The sequence below is a fragment of the Epinephelus lanceolatus genome, chromosome 8 (genome assembly GCF_041903045.1).
Source record: "Epinephelus lanceolatus isolate andai-2023 chromosome 8, ASM4190304v1, whole genome shotgun sequence".
In the NCBI taxonomy this organism is placed as follows: Eukaryota; Metazoa; Chordata; class Actinopteri; order Perciformes; family Serranidae; genus Epinephelus; species Epinephelus lanceolatus.
This window is the reverse complement of record NC_135741.1, coordinates 25,605,491-25,621,441: the sequence shown is the minus strand read 5'-3', so window position 1 is coordinate 25,621,441 and position 15,951 is coordinate 25,605,491. Positions and strand designations below refer to the sequence as shown.

Genomic DNA, 15,951 nt, shown 5'->3' with positions numbered 1-15,951 from the left:
TGACTTAGAATATTGTACAACAAGGCTCAGAGACACTCTCGTTATTTCAAAGATCGTTAGTGAATAGCTGTAAGTATAAAAAGTACAGGACACTGGTAGAGACAGTGTGTAGTAGTCCTAATCTTGCAACAGTTTAATCATCACTAACATTTTCTGTGTGTACGTCTTTAACACGAGACCTGCTGCTGGCAGAGTAACACCTGGGTAACTGAATTTGGATATGTTTCCATATAATAGGCACATTTGGATCGAGATATTGAGTGACTGAGAGATACTAATGGAAATAATGGCCTTTATATATAGATAGGATGTACACAACCGGGCCACAACTGTCTTTAAAAATGTGCACACAGTCACTGAAAGGAAATGCAAATGTTAATTAAATATACCGAAAGCTGAATTTAATCCTAAAACAAAACTGTGAAATTGGATCAGGTAGTAAAATGGCATCCCAATGTTCTGTTGTGCATTAGTGTAAAACAATGTTGTCCGGGAACACTCAATTAATTTGACAGAGTAAAAACAATGCACTCATAAGACACTGAATAAATCAGGAAAGATGGTCTCATTTTGTTTTGTGCAATCTGATGTTGTTTTCATCAACAAAAAAAAGAAAAAAACATTCAACGCCCAAATATTTCATTGCAAGATTTGTGATCGTTCACGTTTCATTCAGGGAAACAAATCAATTTAAGGAGGAAGAAAAGAAAGTGGGTATTAGTTGACATCAGTCTCTGAAAAGTGTGTTTGTAGGGTCCGAGCCAAATCCCAGGCAATAAAACTGTAACCACAACAAATATAATGGAAAGAAACACAAACAGCGAGATGACGAATGAGACGTGGCAGCATGACTTATAGTTTACCTCTCTGCACACTAACTGGGAACGCGAGTATGTGCTCTGAATTATTCATCAGCTTCTGTAAACATACTGTTTCTGTGATGAATATAAGCTGACTTTAATATATCAGTATAGTTATTTCCTTACAAACACCGTTCCTGTTGTGATCCGGTTTAAATTTATGTTAAAAGCGTGTTAAAAACACAATGTGGGGTCCTTTCCATTATTTTTATTGTGGTAGCTGTTCCTTCAAAATAAAGGTGTCAAGCTTATTAACACTATAACCTTTGTGCTTTTTATTTGGACAGTAATTAGTGCATTCTGTTAATATAAATATTAGAAATACCTATAGGACATGGTGCTGGAAAATCAGTATGGCAACAGCTCACAGCAGGTCCTCCACATAACTGCTTTGCAATCAAAAATTATCCATCAGTGAAAATGATCCATAAACTGCTGAATAGCTTTTATCACATGCTTTTATATTACAGTCCTTATCAAAGTAGAAATGGGGATTTTTTTTATTACACTGGTCACAAAATATAAGATGGAAAACTACAGGGGAATATGACTTTAATCCCCTCCCTGTAAAACCCCCTGAAAGGAATAAATTATTTCTGCAATAAATAAATAAATAAATAAATAAATTAGTATACACATGATTTCCTAGTTTAACACACACCGATTCCAAAAGGGTATCACAAACATGATACACACTGTCACATTCTAATATATTTACGCCCTCAAACAGGCTCTCTCTACGGGTTTACTTGCTATCCATTACATCACCACTTTGACAGGTTTGACAGCGAACAACTAAAACCTCTGTCTACACCGGGCCCCTCTCTGCGCTCTCATCCTCCAGCACGAAACAATCTCCCTGATCATCAGCAGGTTCACCCAAAGCAGCTGCAGTTCTCCAAAACAAAATGGAGTCCCGTCATCGTTTATATTTAGCCGAATTAATATTTACGAAAGGGCCTCGTTTCCATTTAACCAAAAGGACGGTTGTGGAGGCGGGTTCCTGTCGTCCACGCTCCTACCCTGCCCCACCTCGGAGCTGTGTGTGGGGCTCAGACGGGGTTGGTCTGGGGGAGGTCACCAGGTGAGTAAGCTGGTGGGACGGGGTTAGGCTTAATGCCTCTGCTCTTCATGTAGGAGATCAGCTGGTCAGGGATCTCAGCCAGGACGTCTTTAGCCAGCCGCGCCATGCTCAGCACGTGGTTCCCTGTGCGGTCCATGTAGTCTCTGAACGGGACAAACTGGAAGACAAGTATGACATAAAGTACACCTGGCAATATGAAACCACTGGACCAAACAATTTGATGATGATGATGTTGATGATCAAAATAATATTGATATTGTGATATGAGACAAGATATCTTCTTAGATTTTGGATATCATAATATCACAAGTGTTGTTTCTTTCTTGTTTTAAAGGCTGCATTACAGTAAAGTGATGTAATTTCCTCAACTGTTCCAGCTGTGCTATTATTTACCTTTACCCACTTAGTCATTATATCCACAATTACTGATGATTATTTGTCAGAAATCTCATTGTGTAAATACTCTGTGAAAGCACCAAAAACCCTACACTACCACTGGAATATTGATAAGGAGATATTGGGTTGAAAAATATTGTGATATTTGATTTTCTACATATCACCCAGCCCAAACCGCCATTCAAGAGTTTAGAATCGCATGCTGCCACAAAAGCTTGATTGGATACAGTCAGGTGGCTGAAAGGACTTCTCATTTAGATTTTTGAATGGTCTTTTTTGCTTTTTGGTTGTAGAAAGTCCTCTTTACAAATACATGTTATTTAGTGTGAAGTGCTGCTGTACAAGGGTTCATCCAGTCTGACAACTGAAAGGCCAGACAGAAACAAAGATTCCTCTGAGCAGCAGTTCAATAAGAACAGAGGAATCACCAGTGGTGGGTAAAATAAACTGGAAGCTTAGCATCAAAATCTGTTCAGGATTAAACAGGTTCCTGTCTCAGTGTGAAGTGCACAATAATGCCTCTAAAAAGCTGGAATGAACAGGCAACGTGTTGCTGTGGCAAAGCTCTTCTTTAAACTTAACAACAGAAATAGAAGGATGATGTAGGGTTAGCATGTCTGGAATATCAGCTGAACATACTGTGGACTGACTATTCAGTCTAACCAATGAATTGACTAAAGGGCTCAAAGAAAAATGGATGAACTTAATATTTAGAGCCCAGTCGGACCTTGTGGTTCAATAATAATCTAGGATAGCTTAAACTGTTCTAGACTGGAAACAGGTTATTTTGGGGAAAAATCTTTACAACAATATTCTCCCGTCATGCAGCACTGTGGGGACATTGACTAAAAGTTAAATTCATTTGATTTGTCTTACCAAATGTAAATAATACATCTTGTGTCTCAATTACACTGTTTTTATCTCTCTTAAAACAGCCCTTACTGAAGAATAGAAGAAAACCCCACATACAACAGGTGATTCCAAACTTGCGAACAGTAGTGTATTTCATAAGATCGGACTGTGCTTTAATTATATTCCCCACAGAAGCTGTGTTTACATTCTTTAATCTACTTTGTGATGTAGAGCGACTTGGGTGGTGCTTAAACTTATATAACAGGAGTTATATCCAAGCAACTTCTCTTTTGCCTTGTCTTATTACTCTCTGCTGCCATGCCATTACAGCATTTACATTCTTCCACTCACTGTGATTAAAAGTGGAGCTGGCTCTGCTAGACACAGCAGATATTTGAGTTAATTAATGTTGTCTTTACAACTTAACAAACTCTACTGGCATCAGAAACTTGTAGGAGAAAACTCAGGCAGTCAAAGCTGGTTGACACTTGTGACTCTGTAGCTGCCAAAAGTTTTTGAGGAGGTACATCCTATAGAGATGCATGCATACGCTCTGTGACTGTCATGGCTTCTTAACGCATGACTATGATTCAAGATTTGGAGCATTTATCAGAACTTAAACCTTAAAGATAAGAACATGTTATAGTTTCCATGATGCTGGTGCTAGAGGATAGAACAGAAAGTCATTAAATTTCAATAGTATACTCTCTTTTGAACATTAGTGTGTTCAACTAATTTTGCGCTTGCAGATTAGATTGTGAGAGTTCATGTTAGAAAAGTTTACATTTTAGTATCACTGTGGTGCACGAGTAAAGGACATGGGGTCACCAAAGCACAGTGGTTCATCCTCTGCAGATGAAGAATATGCATAGTAAATTAATTCAAAATCCATTTATCCGATGCCTTTTGTACAAAGTTGCCGTTTGGGTTGAGCTTTGGGTGTAGATAACAACTCATGGAGTGAATTCATCCTCTGGTGAGCATGAATGGGTTCAGTAAATTTCATCGTGATTTGCTTCTTGGATTTTTATATTTCGATACTGAACGTGTACATACAGACTTCTCAGAACCCAAACTATCAACATATTTTAAGACATCTGGCACTGACAGGACAGAAATGACACTTTTTATCCACTGCTGTGGTGGCGAAAAAGGCCTAGAAATACTTGACCCTTAAGTTCAAGTTAGAAGCAAAACATGTTTACCAAAACTGAGCAACCCTAAATGGTCTCTCTCTGGGGAGAAGTCCTAGAACAAGGTGACCTGGCAAACACTGTGATGAAGAAACATTGTGATGGGGAAATAGATTTTGTTGGCAGAACAAGTTGTGGTAAAACGCAAAGTATTAAGATGAGGATAAGTGCAAGTTCTGGAAACGGCAGGAAATCACACCAACACACATACGCACATGGAAAGCTAGGTATGATGTTTATCTAAGGAGGAGTATAAGAATGTTCGGTGAACTGTTCTACGGGGCTGTCTCATTGTTGCAGTATGTGAAGTTTGTATTTGTGTCTTCAGTAAAGTCCTGCAAAAGCTGCAAGACTGATCCCTTGTCATAAGACTCCTTCTTTAACACGGTGCCTTTGTTAAATGAACCGTGTCCTTCACATGACAAATAATAAACAAAGGTCTCACCTGTACAATGTCTCTCTCTGCCAACTTCCCTCGTGAGGAAATCCTGATGTCATCACCATCCAGCTCAACCATGGCTACAGAGAAAGGGCATTAAAAACAATTCCACATAAAAATATTTCCATACTGATCATATTGTACAATAATTGTCATGGTTTGTTTAGCCAAGAAAGCCCATTTGACTAAAACAAATCACCCCTGATGCAAACAGACCACAAACTGGTTTCTTTAGTTACTGTTCTCACCATCAAACTCAGCCTGGCCAACTCCGACAATGATGATAGACATGGGGAGTTTAGCTGCCTGTCGTGAACAAGAAGAACAAACAGTCAGTCAAGGTTACATTTCCAGCTATTTGTATTTTTCCCCCAATACACTTCTTATTCTGCAAAGTCACTATCAATCTGCAGGCACATTACTCCTGAGAACAGAAACAATAATGGACAAGGTAAAATAAGAAGAATTTAACAGATACATAGCATTCTCTTGACTGTGTTTCACATTATGTTGCATAGTGGGCTGTGCAGGGACTGAGAGAGAATACAAAATACATTATTCAGCTCAGGGTCCCTAAGGTTGTTACAACAGCCAGCATATAACAAAATATTTTAGCTAACTATTATACAGTGTACACATTTTACCGGCTGCTTTTACAACGTGGAATACCAAACGAGTTAAAGTACACAATGTTCTTGATTTAATGGTCACAAAGAATAAAAAAAAGTAAAGATAACATGCACAAACATGAATAAAGTCAAATGCTTTATTCATTAAACATCGTCCTACATACTCACATCATTCAGTCAAACATTATCTATTTATGATCTTTGCATATAGAAATGTTTCAACTACTGTTAACATCAAAACAGAAAGGCCACAAGTCCTGCCTAAAGGCACAGTTCACCCCTAATCAAAGATACGTATTGTCCTCTTACCTGTTATATGCTTATATGCATATAAGCTATTTATCAGTCTTGATTGTTTTGGTGTGAGTTGTCCAGTGTTAGAGATAACGGCTGTAGAGGTGTCAGCCTTTTCTCCAGTATAATGGAACAAGATGGCACCTCTCAGCTAGCTAACATTACAGCTCAGCCGAGGAGGACACCATTAATGTTTATATCTAACGACAAGCATGCTCTCCATGAGTAGATGCACGCTTCCTTCTGCACGGTAATATGGTTGGCGGGTGTAGTTTGGTGGAAAAATATAGTTCTTCCATGAAACTGCTCACAACAAGGTCTGTGAATTATCTTGAGTAACCAGGTCATGATTTCTGAGAAAGAGACATTGCTGTTGAGTTTAAAAAAAAAAAAAAAAAAAAAAAATCACGCTTTGAGCACCACAAGCGGAAAACGGAATAATTTCTCATTTTCATTTTGAATAAAGTTCCATGTTCAGACGACAACATTTTCATAACAATTACCGTGCACATGGATCTACAAAAATGACCAAAACGCAACTAAAGTTTACCGTTTTCGATTGAAATTGTTGTCGTATGAACAGGACCCTAGTGTCATCTTGGGGGGAAATCACCAGAGGCCTCACAATATGATCATGATACTTGAGTCACAATACAACATTATTTTGATTTCAAACATGTTGCGATTTGCTGAGTATTGTGATAACATATATTTTGATATAGGAAAACTTTGCTGACATCTCCTTTCAGATAATATTTTCAGTCTGTTCATCTCACGCCAATTTATCAAGTGGCCTGTGAAAGCAACTTTTATTATTCTAGCAGGGTACCAAAAGTTTGTATTTGTATTTGGAACATCAATAATTTGGATTAAAAAAATCAATACTTGGCATCAATGTATCAGTATGATACTGCCACACAAAAATATTGCGGTACTATGCTATATCGATTTTTTTCCCTTGCCCCTAATTCGATCACATTGGAGAGAAGGCAGGCATCTCTACAGCACACGGCAACTCACAACAAAACAATCCAGACTGATAGATAGCACTACAGGTAAGAGGAAAAAGATGTATTTTGATTTTGGGGTGAACTATCCCTTTAACACCAGTCTGGCTCAAAACCTTAACCCATATAATAAAGCTTTAATAAGACTTATTTTTCACACTGTATGTGATGTACAGGTTTGACCACGGCATTATTCCAAACCGCAGTCCTGATGTGGAGACTGTGAAAGCTCGGGCATGAATGAATGATATATGCTTGTGGTAGAAATGCATTTACAGGGGTAAAAGTAGGTCAGCTTTCCTGGAAAAACATCCCGAGGGTAGAGGCCTGTCACAGATAGGAGTAAATAGACTGAGGAGGACCATCCTCTCCATGGTCTCTATCATGATTCCCCCGCCACCCCCTTCCTCGTGACCTCTTGCTCTCACATTAAATACATACATTCTGTTTGCCCATTTCCAGCAGCAAAACACCACACAAGCATATACCTATAAATGCCAAATCAGATTCTGTATCCAGAGCTGAATTATTCAGTCGACACCATTTGTTACTTTGCTTGTTCTGTAAAGTCACTCAGGGGATCTCCATCCTTCAATCTGTCTGAACACATCCTCCTCACGCCGCACAGAATAACATACAGATACCTGTTCTCATAAATAAACTTTTAATTGATTTCTTTAAAAGCACTTCACCAACTTTTTCACCTCATCACACTGAAGAGATAGTTTGGATCTTTTGAAGAGGGGTCATATGAGGTACTTATCCATTGTCAGTGTATTACCTACAGTAGATGGCAGTCAGCACGCCCCCAGTTTGGAGAAGCAGACAGGAGTACTGGCATGGAAGATAAGCAATGTACCGCTGTGGACATGGGTAACAGCAAAATGCATTTTAGCCACTTTAAAAAAAATCAATATGTGTTTAAGAGTATGCTATATTTAGGATATTTTCACAGCTTTACCTTGCCATGACACAGCGATATTCAATGGGGAACTGAAGCTGTTATCTCTCTGTCTTCAAAGCTCTGTCTTTAAAGTTGCTGAACACAGAAGCTGCTCCTCTACCGCTGCCTCGATCAGTTACACAGTAAGACAAACTAACTGATCAAGGCAGCGGTAGACCAGCAGCTCCCATGTTCAACCAGTTAAAATGACTGTTTTTGTCAACGAGTCTGGTGGCGCTGAAGAGAGCATGGATGGGGAACTGCAGCAGTTAATGTTTCGCTCTCAGCAGCAAAGTTAAAGCTGTGAAAATATTCTCAATATAGTGTACACTTACACTAACAATACATTTTTTAGATGGCTAAATATGTCTTGCTGTTACCCCATTAACAGCAGTACATTGCTCAGCCTCTCTGTTGGTTCTCCTGCCTGCTTCTCCAAACTGAGGGGGTGCTGACCGCCATCTACTAGAAGTAATACGCTGAATATGGATAAGTACCTCATACAACCCCATTTCAAAAGATCCAAACTATCCCTTTAACTATCAGAAGAGAGGATTGACACTAGATTGGTTGATAGATGTTTCCATTACAAATGCTGACACTCCAGGTTGTTCAGTTCCTGTATTTAACCCCTTAAACAGGGACATAGAATTAAAAAACTGGGAAATTAATGTTTCATGTCTTTGAGTAACTTTACGGTTGGAAAAGACATCAATTCATGAATCAGCTTGTCATTGTTTTCTATGGCCATAAAATGGAAAAATTCTAAATGTCTAAGGCATCATTTTATACCCATTTCCCCAAAATGAAGCCGAACATATCTGTAGCCTTTGTAAACTCTGGGTTCTTTGAGTTTAAACAAAGGTTGTCTCCACTGCAAAGTTTTTAATGACTGTGGGGTTTAAGAGGTCAATGATAACAACAGTGAGAAAAAGAGAAGTTACAGCAGCTGTAAGATGAGATACAGTTCATTTTGATAACAGAAATCTAAATCTGTTGGCTTTACTCAAAATTTGGTAAAATAAGAAATAAAATATGACAAAATAAGTACATTCAGTAGCAGAGTATCTCTTCTTGTGTCAATTTGTACATAGCCTGCAGGTTAGTCAGTAAGTGTTAGATGGAGAGGTGAAATGTTTGCTGTGTTGATTCAGAGTGGACAGATGAACTGAGCAAAATGGAGTAATTTGTGTCTACATTTTTAAATATTCATAGGTTGTTGGTGGAGCCAGTGGTCTCCATCCACACAACAAACTGACACCCCAAGTCATAATCCAATACCTGGCCACAAATTCATTTTTTTTTTTTTCTTTTTCCGATTTTTTGGCTGCCAGGTCAGAGTGAGACCCTCTTTTATAATTCAAAATCCTGAAATGAAATTTGGAGCTTAAAGGGAAAACATCAAAGGAAAGATGGCCCAGAGGCTGTCCTGTTGGATGTGTGGACACATTAGTCACTGAAGGCTAAGCTGTGTTGGTTTGGTCAGCAGCAGTACCTGTAACATTACCAACACATATCTTACGTGCAAATTATAAGGATATCTCTGAAGATAAACCACAGCATCAGCAACAGAAAATAAGACACCAAAAGTGCAGACATAAGCATTACACCTAACTCTTTCGTAATGATTCATCTCTCCAGGACAAAGGCTAAATGTCAAACGAAGCAGGTCATTCGGTCCTTTGCTCTGTGGGCAGAGAAGAGTGTAGCCAAGTCCAAACTGAGAGGCGAGAGGTGGCAGCAGGACGCAGCAGGTTTGGGCCGAGCAGTGCAGAGCAGCAGACAAGATCTTAAAAGGAAGGTGTGGCTGTTCGAATGGTTTGATTAACAGTCGCAAATTCCCTTTAAACCCAGTCTGCTGTGGGTCAGAGCATCGTGTTGCTGTGCCTCAGATGGTGCGCCGGGTAAGACCATCGCCTCTAATAAAGTGAACCTGTTGACCTGGGAGTGAGTCTCAGCTGAGCCCCTCAGCCTCCTGAGGGTCTCAATAAAAAGGAAAAATATTGGACAAACAGAGCACCCGAGCACAGGGGGTGAGACAAGTGGAGCAGAAAACATCCCATAAATCCTCAAATCCAGTGCTACAGGCTTATAAACCCTCAAAGTAACAGAAAGCCTGAGAGAAGTGCCACAGCAAGCTAAAAGCACCTGCAATGCCAATGCAGACAGGGTAAGAGAGAGAGTGCGAGAGATGAACATCCTCCGGGTTGTGTTAGAGCAGCACTTACATTCACTATGGCCTCCTTGGTTTGAGCCATGTCTGATATGACGCCATCGGTGATGATGAGGAGAACAAAGTACTGAGACCCGTCCTGCACTGCTGCTGCATACCTGAAAAAGAGAACTCATTAGCACGGAGCAGTTTACGACCACACAGACCATCTTAAAGTGAAGCAAAGTTAAAAACAGCTGCAGACAACATGTTCGTGGATTTACATAAAACTCTGAGATTGGTTTGAACCACCACAGAGAGAGTCTAAGAGCAGCAGAGCGGCATCCACTGAGTCAAAGATTAAAAACAAAAAAACATGTTTTGCAGACACAAAGTCATCCCCCCCGCCCACCACGCGACACAAAAGCTTAATATAGACATGTAAAGAAGTGAAATATGTTGTATGGCTCTTCATGTCTCAGAGGTCTATCTAGACACTGTTATGAAACCCATCAGAGACAGCATAGTGAGTGTGGCCTAGTTTCAATCGCCCATTGCTGGCTGCTCTATGAATAATTTATTAAACTGTTTATGCAAGTGCTGCAGTCTTATTCTTTCAGAGCATTATTGATTGCCTAGCACTCGATTGACCACACTTGATGAGCAAGACGGGGAAAAACATGGCAGATCACTGTGAGAGCCAAGGACAGGTCAGAGGTCAGCCTGCACTCTAGTTTTCAAATCGGTAAATTTGACTTTGAGGCGCTGGCATTTTAATCAAAGAGCGCAGCCGGTTAGTGACAGAGGCAAGAGTGATGACTGGTGTTCAGGAGATTAAAGAGACCTTTGTCTTCCTCATCTGGCGTACAACAATGTAGGTCACTCTCACTGGAAACATTTGAGCACATTAGCAGAATAATAAATGCAGCACCAAAAACAATATTGTTTCATAAAGAGTCTATATTTTAGAGATTACTAGTCCACCATAGTAAAGCACAGCATATTAACAATTCAACGTCATACTTTACATCTAGTTTGTATTCTGCATCGACACCTTAATCAATCGTCTGCTTCCATTAACTCATCAGTTTTCTGCCTGTGCTGCTTTCATAACGTACACAGAGTACAAACTGCATTATTTTGCACAACGTTCAATGTTAGGATTTGTTTCTGGTCATGTAAAGAGTCATATTAGTCTTTCTGTCATTGGTTTACTGTATGACCTATTTCCCTTGTTCTGAACTGTTGAGAAATGGCAACATCTTTGTAAATATTGTGAGTTCTCCTGCACCCTTTAGGCACAGAGAGGCTGTACAAAGTCTATTTTTTTCAGTCCCTGATTGCTTTAAACCAAGATTATTCAAACCCCAAATGTGACATTTTTTATTGGGCATGAAATCCTTCAAAGAGTTTTGTTAATTATAAATAATTCTATTCTATACTTGAAATCACACTAAGACACCTACAGGGGACATTTTCCCTTTTTTATTATTATTATAATGCTTATGAGTCTATGTGGGTAGAGAAGTAAACAAAATAAATGGTTTACAACACACAATTGTGTAATTTAAAGCAAATATAAGTGTTTATAAATGTATTTTGTCAATGACTAAGTTCTCTAGTGGATGGGAGTAATTATAGTTTTGTATTTTTCATTAGTTTTTGTGTTGTGTTTAATTATTGTTTTCAATTTAGTTTCATTTCAGTTGGTTTCTAAAGTTTTTCTTGTTTCAGTTCAGTTTTTTTAATGTTTACTTTCAGTTTAGTGTATATTAGATTAAGTTTCTTATTATACTATGGGGGGTATTTGTCAGGGACAAAATTTGAGAAGTTCAGAATAGGTGTTAGAATACAAACACAAAAGGCGACTGACTCACAGTCATGTAGAGATCGCAGTCTCAATAAACATGTGAACCAATGCCTTGCCATGCTTGTTGTGTTGAATTTCCCCAAATTGACAAAGACGAAAACTGAAGACATTTCCAGTTTATTTTTATTTTATTCTAGTTAGTTCAGTAGCTAAAATGTTTTTTCACACCTACTTTTAGCTTTTTTGTTTAGTTTTAGTTAACTGCTATAACCTTGCTGTGATAATGAATGATACAGTACAACACAGTTTATTTATATAAAATACAAATATCTTCTTTTAAGGTCTACTGTGTAGGTTAAGTGGCATCTAGGGGTGAGGTTGTGACATTGCAACCAAATGAAACTTCTCCCATGCGCCAAGTGTGTAGGAGTACTATGGTGGTGGATGCAAAAATGCAAATGGCCTTATCCAGAGCCAGTGTTTGTGTGTCCATTCTGGGCTACTGTAGAACAACATGGCAGAGTTAATGGAAAAGGACCCAGTCTGTGGGTAGATACAAATGGCTCATTATGAGGTAATGAAAACACAATGGTTCTTATTTCCAGGTGATTATAAACTAATGAAAGCACAGTTCTAAATATTAAATTCCAGTTCTGCCAATAGATGACCATAAATCTTACAAGTTACAATTGTACATTGATAAACATGTACTTATATCTATAAAAATGTCCATATATCTGTTTACAATGACATTGTAGTGTCTTAGAAACCATTTATTAAATGTTTATGCAGTTTGATTTAAAGTAAAATGTTATCTCATGGGGTAATTGTTAACAACAACAGAAAAACTCTTTACACATCTATTTCAAAACAGGTGCAAAAGAGAGGGATGAGAAGGACACAATTTGTAGACAAACTCTCACACAATGTCTAACTTGCAAAAAATAAATAAATGTATTGCTATGTTTTGGTACTAGACCTTCAACAGGCAAACAGTTTTGTGACAAAGAGAGTATCATCATCAACATCAACTTATTATGTGACAATCTACAGTATAATACATGGAGCTAGCCAAGTATAACACTCTGTATAGTGACAATCATAAATGTAACCTAAAATGGTTACATTAAATCAGTATATTCTTACAAAAAATAAATGCTTAAAGCCTTAAAGGATAAAATGTATTCTCAAAAAGATACATTTCCAGATATTGCAGGTTATATTTGTAGATGAAGCAGTAGGGATATGTTTACATTTCCAGTGAAAAAAAACAGCATAAATAAATAAAACAAGGCCTCAAAAACTCAAATGAACAAACTTTACATCAATGTATACATGACGACAATCACAAAAGCCTCTACCCTATCAAGACTGCATGCACTGAATGAAGTAGATCTTCTCTTTGTCACTATGTTCAAATGTTTACCGATGAAGGTCTGGCACCGAAATTTAGGGTTGTATTTTTTTTTGTAAATTATGTGTCAGAGTTTGTCGGCAGATTTTTTTATTTTTATTATTATTATTATTATTATTTATTTTTATTTTATTTATTTTAAGATATTTTTTGGGGCATTTTGCCTTTAATGGACAGGGCAAGTAAGCATGAAAGGGGGAGAGAGAAATATGGGTTAATGCTGAAAATCTAGTCTAAAATTCAAGTTCAGGTCAACAGTGCACAAACCTCAGTCCAAGAAGTGTGAGTCATTAATATTCAAGTCCAAGCCAATTCATGAGTCATCACTAGTGAGACCTAAATCCCAGCTTGAGTCCGAGAGTCCAGTATTAACACACAGGTCAGGGGGAGATAGTGTACATCTGTGCCTTGTTACAATTTCACCACTATTTCAATCTTGAAAAGACCAAATAAATCATGTGGTGCAGCCCCCCACCACACTAGACGTCTAAAAAGAAATGTAGCACCTGCAATCTGAAATATCTGGTCCCACATACGCCTGATTACCATTTCTGTTCATCTCCGCTTGGCAGCCGATTGTTTATTTTCCCTTCATTAGTTCTGCTCAATTCATAGAGAAACCATCACTCACTGTCTTAATACCTCTGACGGAGCATCTACCTGCCGAGGATTATTTACAGATTGACTTTCAAAGAGAGGACGCCTGTGCTCTGATGTTCACTGAGACAGCCATTTGTTCTTGTACCTTGCCACATGATTGACAACAGGAGCAAAGTTGGTGGGTCCATACAGCTGAACCGTCTTAAGGCTTTGATGGTACGCTTCGAGAATCCCCTCCATGCCATTGCAGTACGGGTTCTCAACGTTGCCATTCTGAGAAAAACAAAAACAAACACATGAACATGAACAGTTCATAAACAACAATGTTATTCAGAATGGAATACAATGCTAATGCATTCAGTACAGATATGAATCAGCGACATGGTGAGTCTGGCAAAGTACAAAGGCTGTATAGATTAGCTATTCTTTACATAGTTGACTACACAGTGTGCCATGTAGTGTTTTTTGAATGTCTAATTACTATATCCTTTGTAGGGAACTCAGATTATCCAACAATGCATCTCAAAAAGCTGTGTACAAACTGATGCTTACTAGCTGTGAGAAAAACTACCATCATGCTCTGCACAGACGTGAAAAAGACTATAGACCATAGATGACCGCCAGATAAAAGGAATCACCAAAGTAGTAACTGTGATTGTGATTTGCACCTGAGTGGTTCTCAAACTGTGGGGCCGGCCCCCCTGATGGCACAAAGAGCCACTGCAGGTGAGAAAATATGGGTAGGAGGAAAGTTGAATGAAAACGATTTATGTAAGGAAAATAAACAAACAAGAATTTGCCAATGCTATCATGACGACAATGGCAGAAAAAGTCTGAGCACCACTGGTCTAGTGAATGAGTGAAAACACAGTCTAGAAGCTGGGGGAAGCAGCTACTCTCCATTAAACAACAACCCCAAATGGGACTTACACATGCACGTTGTTAGCTGACAAGTTAGTTAGTAAAAAAAAACAAAAAACATAACTCACTAAAAAAAAAAAGGTAGAAAAAAACATGCAACAATCAATTTTCAATTTCTATATGTTTAAAATACAAAACAAACAGGGTGTAAATAAGTCAGCTTTGACGTCTGTCAAAACTTCAGCCCCTTTAACATATACAGTGTATCACTGAAATACTTAAGAACATTTTCTGCGTGGGGTCATGTGTGAATGAGAGCAGAGATGGATATTCATAGAAATCTGTACCACCATGACCTTGTAAGATTTCAGGGAAAATGCTGGTATGGTTGTGTTGTGAATTAAAGCAGTAACACTGCAGTGAAAAACACGTAAAGGGTCACGTGCGTCTGACGAAAGAGGCTTTACCATGAAGCGAGCCAACCAATTACAAGACTCCACTGATTACTTTTTTGAATCTGCAGCTTGTTTACAGTTAAGAATCATGCTAACACTTTCACAGGTGACTCGATAACAATCAAGCAATATCATTTTTTGGTTTGCAAACAAGCTCATTTTACAAGAATGGCTGGAAATTCAGACACAAGGGAGCTCCTCTCAATCTGTGCAGAGGATGACATGGATAGGCAGCTGTCTCACAAATTCTTTTAATGTTCCTCTTAATGTATTAAATGTGTGTTTCTGATTCACGTAGATGATGAAATTGCAAACTTTTAAATATTAAATACATTACAAGAACATTAGCAATGGACAAAAACAGCTCCTCCCCCAACATGTTCCTAAAAATAATGAGATGTCTTCCTCCACGTACACATCCAGCCTGAATGCTTCTTCTTACTCTTCAGTTTTACAGCGGTTGGCAGCTGTAAGTGTTGCATTACCCTCATCTGCTGGACTTCTCCTTGCTCCATCCATTGCAGCATTGCCACAGCATGTGTGAAGACGTGCAACATGGAAATGTTTTTGAATGTAGTGCATACGTGAATAGTGAAAATCACTAGCAGTGCCTGAAATGTTATCCCAGTAACTTAGCGGGAACTAAGTGTGAAAGAACTGCTAAGGGGCTTTCACACTGCCTCACAGTAATTTGCTGCCTATAGTCATCTTAATGACAAGAACGCAGCAAAGGGGAAGCGATTTCCAACATGGTGGCCAAATGATTAGCGACATCACAGAAGCACAAAGAAGACAAGGAGATGGTAATGTTGGTGTTCCAATACCTGGAGTCATGGTGCTAGCAATGGACAATCAGTCAAAAAACTGGGCCCGGTGTAACATTTCCACCAAACTTTAGATGACTGGTACGTTGCCCAAGTATGTAGAAATCTTCAGCAATTTCAGTGACTTCTGTTTTTGTG

General features: G+C 38.6%; 1 protein-coding gene across 2 annotated transcripts in view; it reads right to left on the bottom strand.

Moving 5' to 3' along the window:
• Positions 1–593: 593 nt before the first annotated feature.
• The window catches only part of cpne5a (copine Va), a 110,299-nt gene continuing 94,941 nt past the window's right edge, over positions 594–15,951 (bottom strand). For both annotated transcript variants that reach the window (XM_033629464.2, XM_033629465.2), the window contains 5 exons: positions 13,819–13,946; positions 9,926–10,028; positions 5,073–5,130; positions 4,831–4,904; positions 594–2,101 (listed from right to left, as the gene is read on the bottom strand). In XM_033629464.2, the coding sequence (XP_033485355.1) occupies positions 1,913–2,101; positions 4,831–4,904; positions 5,073–5,130; positions 9,926–10,028; positions 13,819–13,946 (552 nt within the window). In that variant the 3' untranslated portion in view covers positions 594–1,912. The remainder of the gene's footprint in view (positions 2,102–4,830; positions 4,905–5,072; positions 5,131–9,925; positions 10,029–13,818; positions 13,947–15,951) is intronic.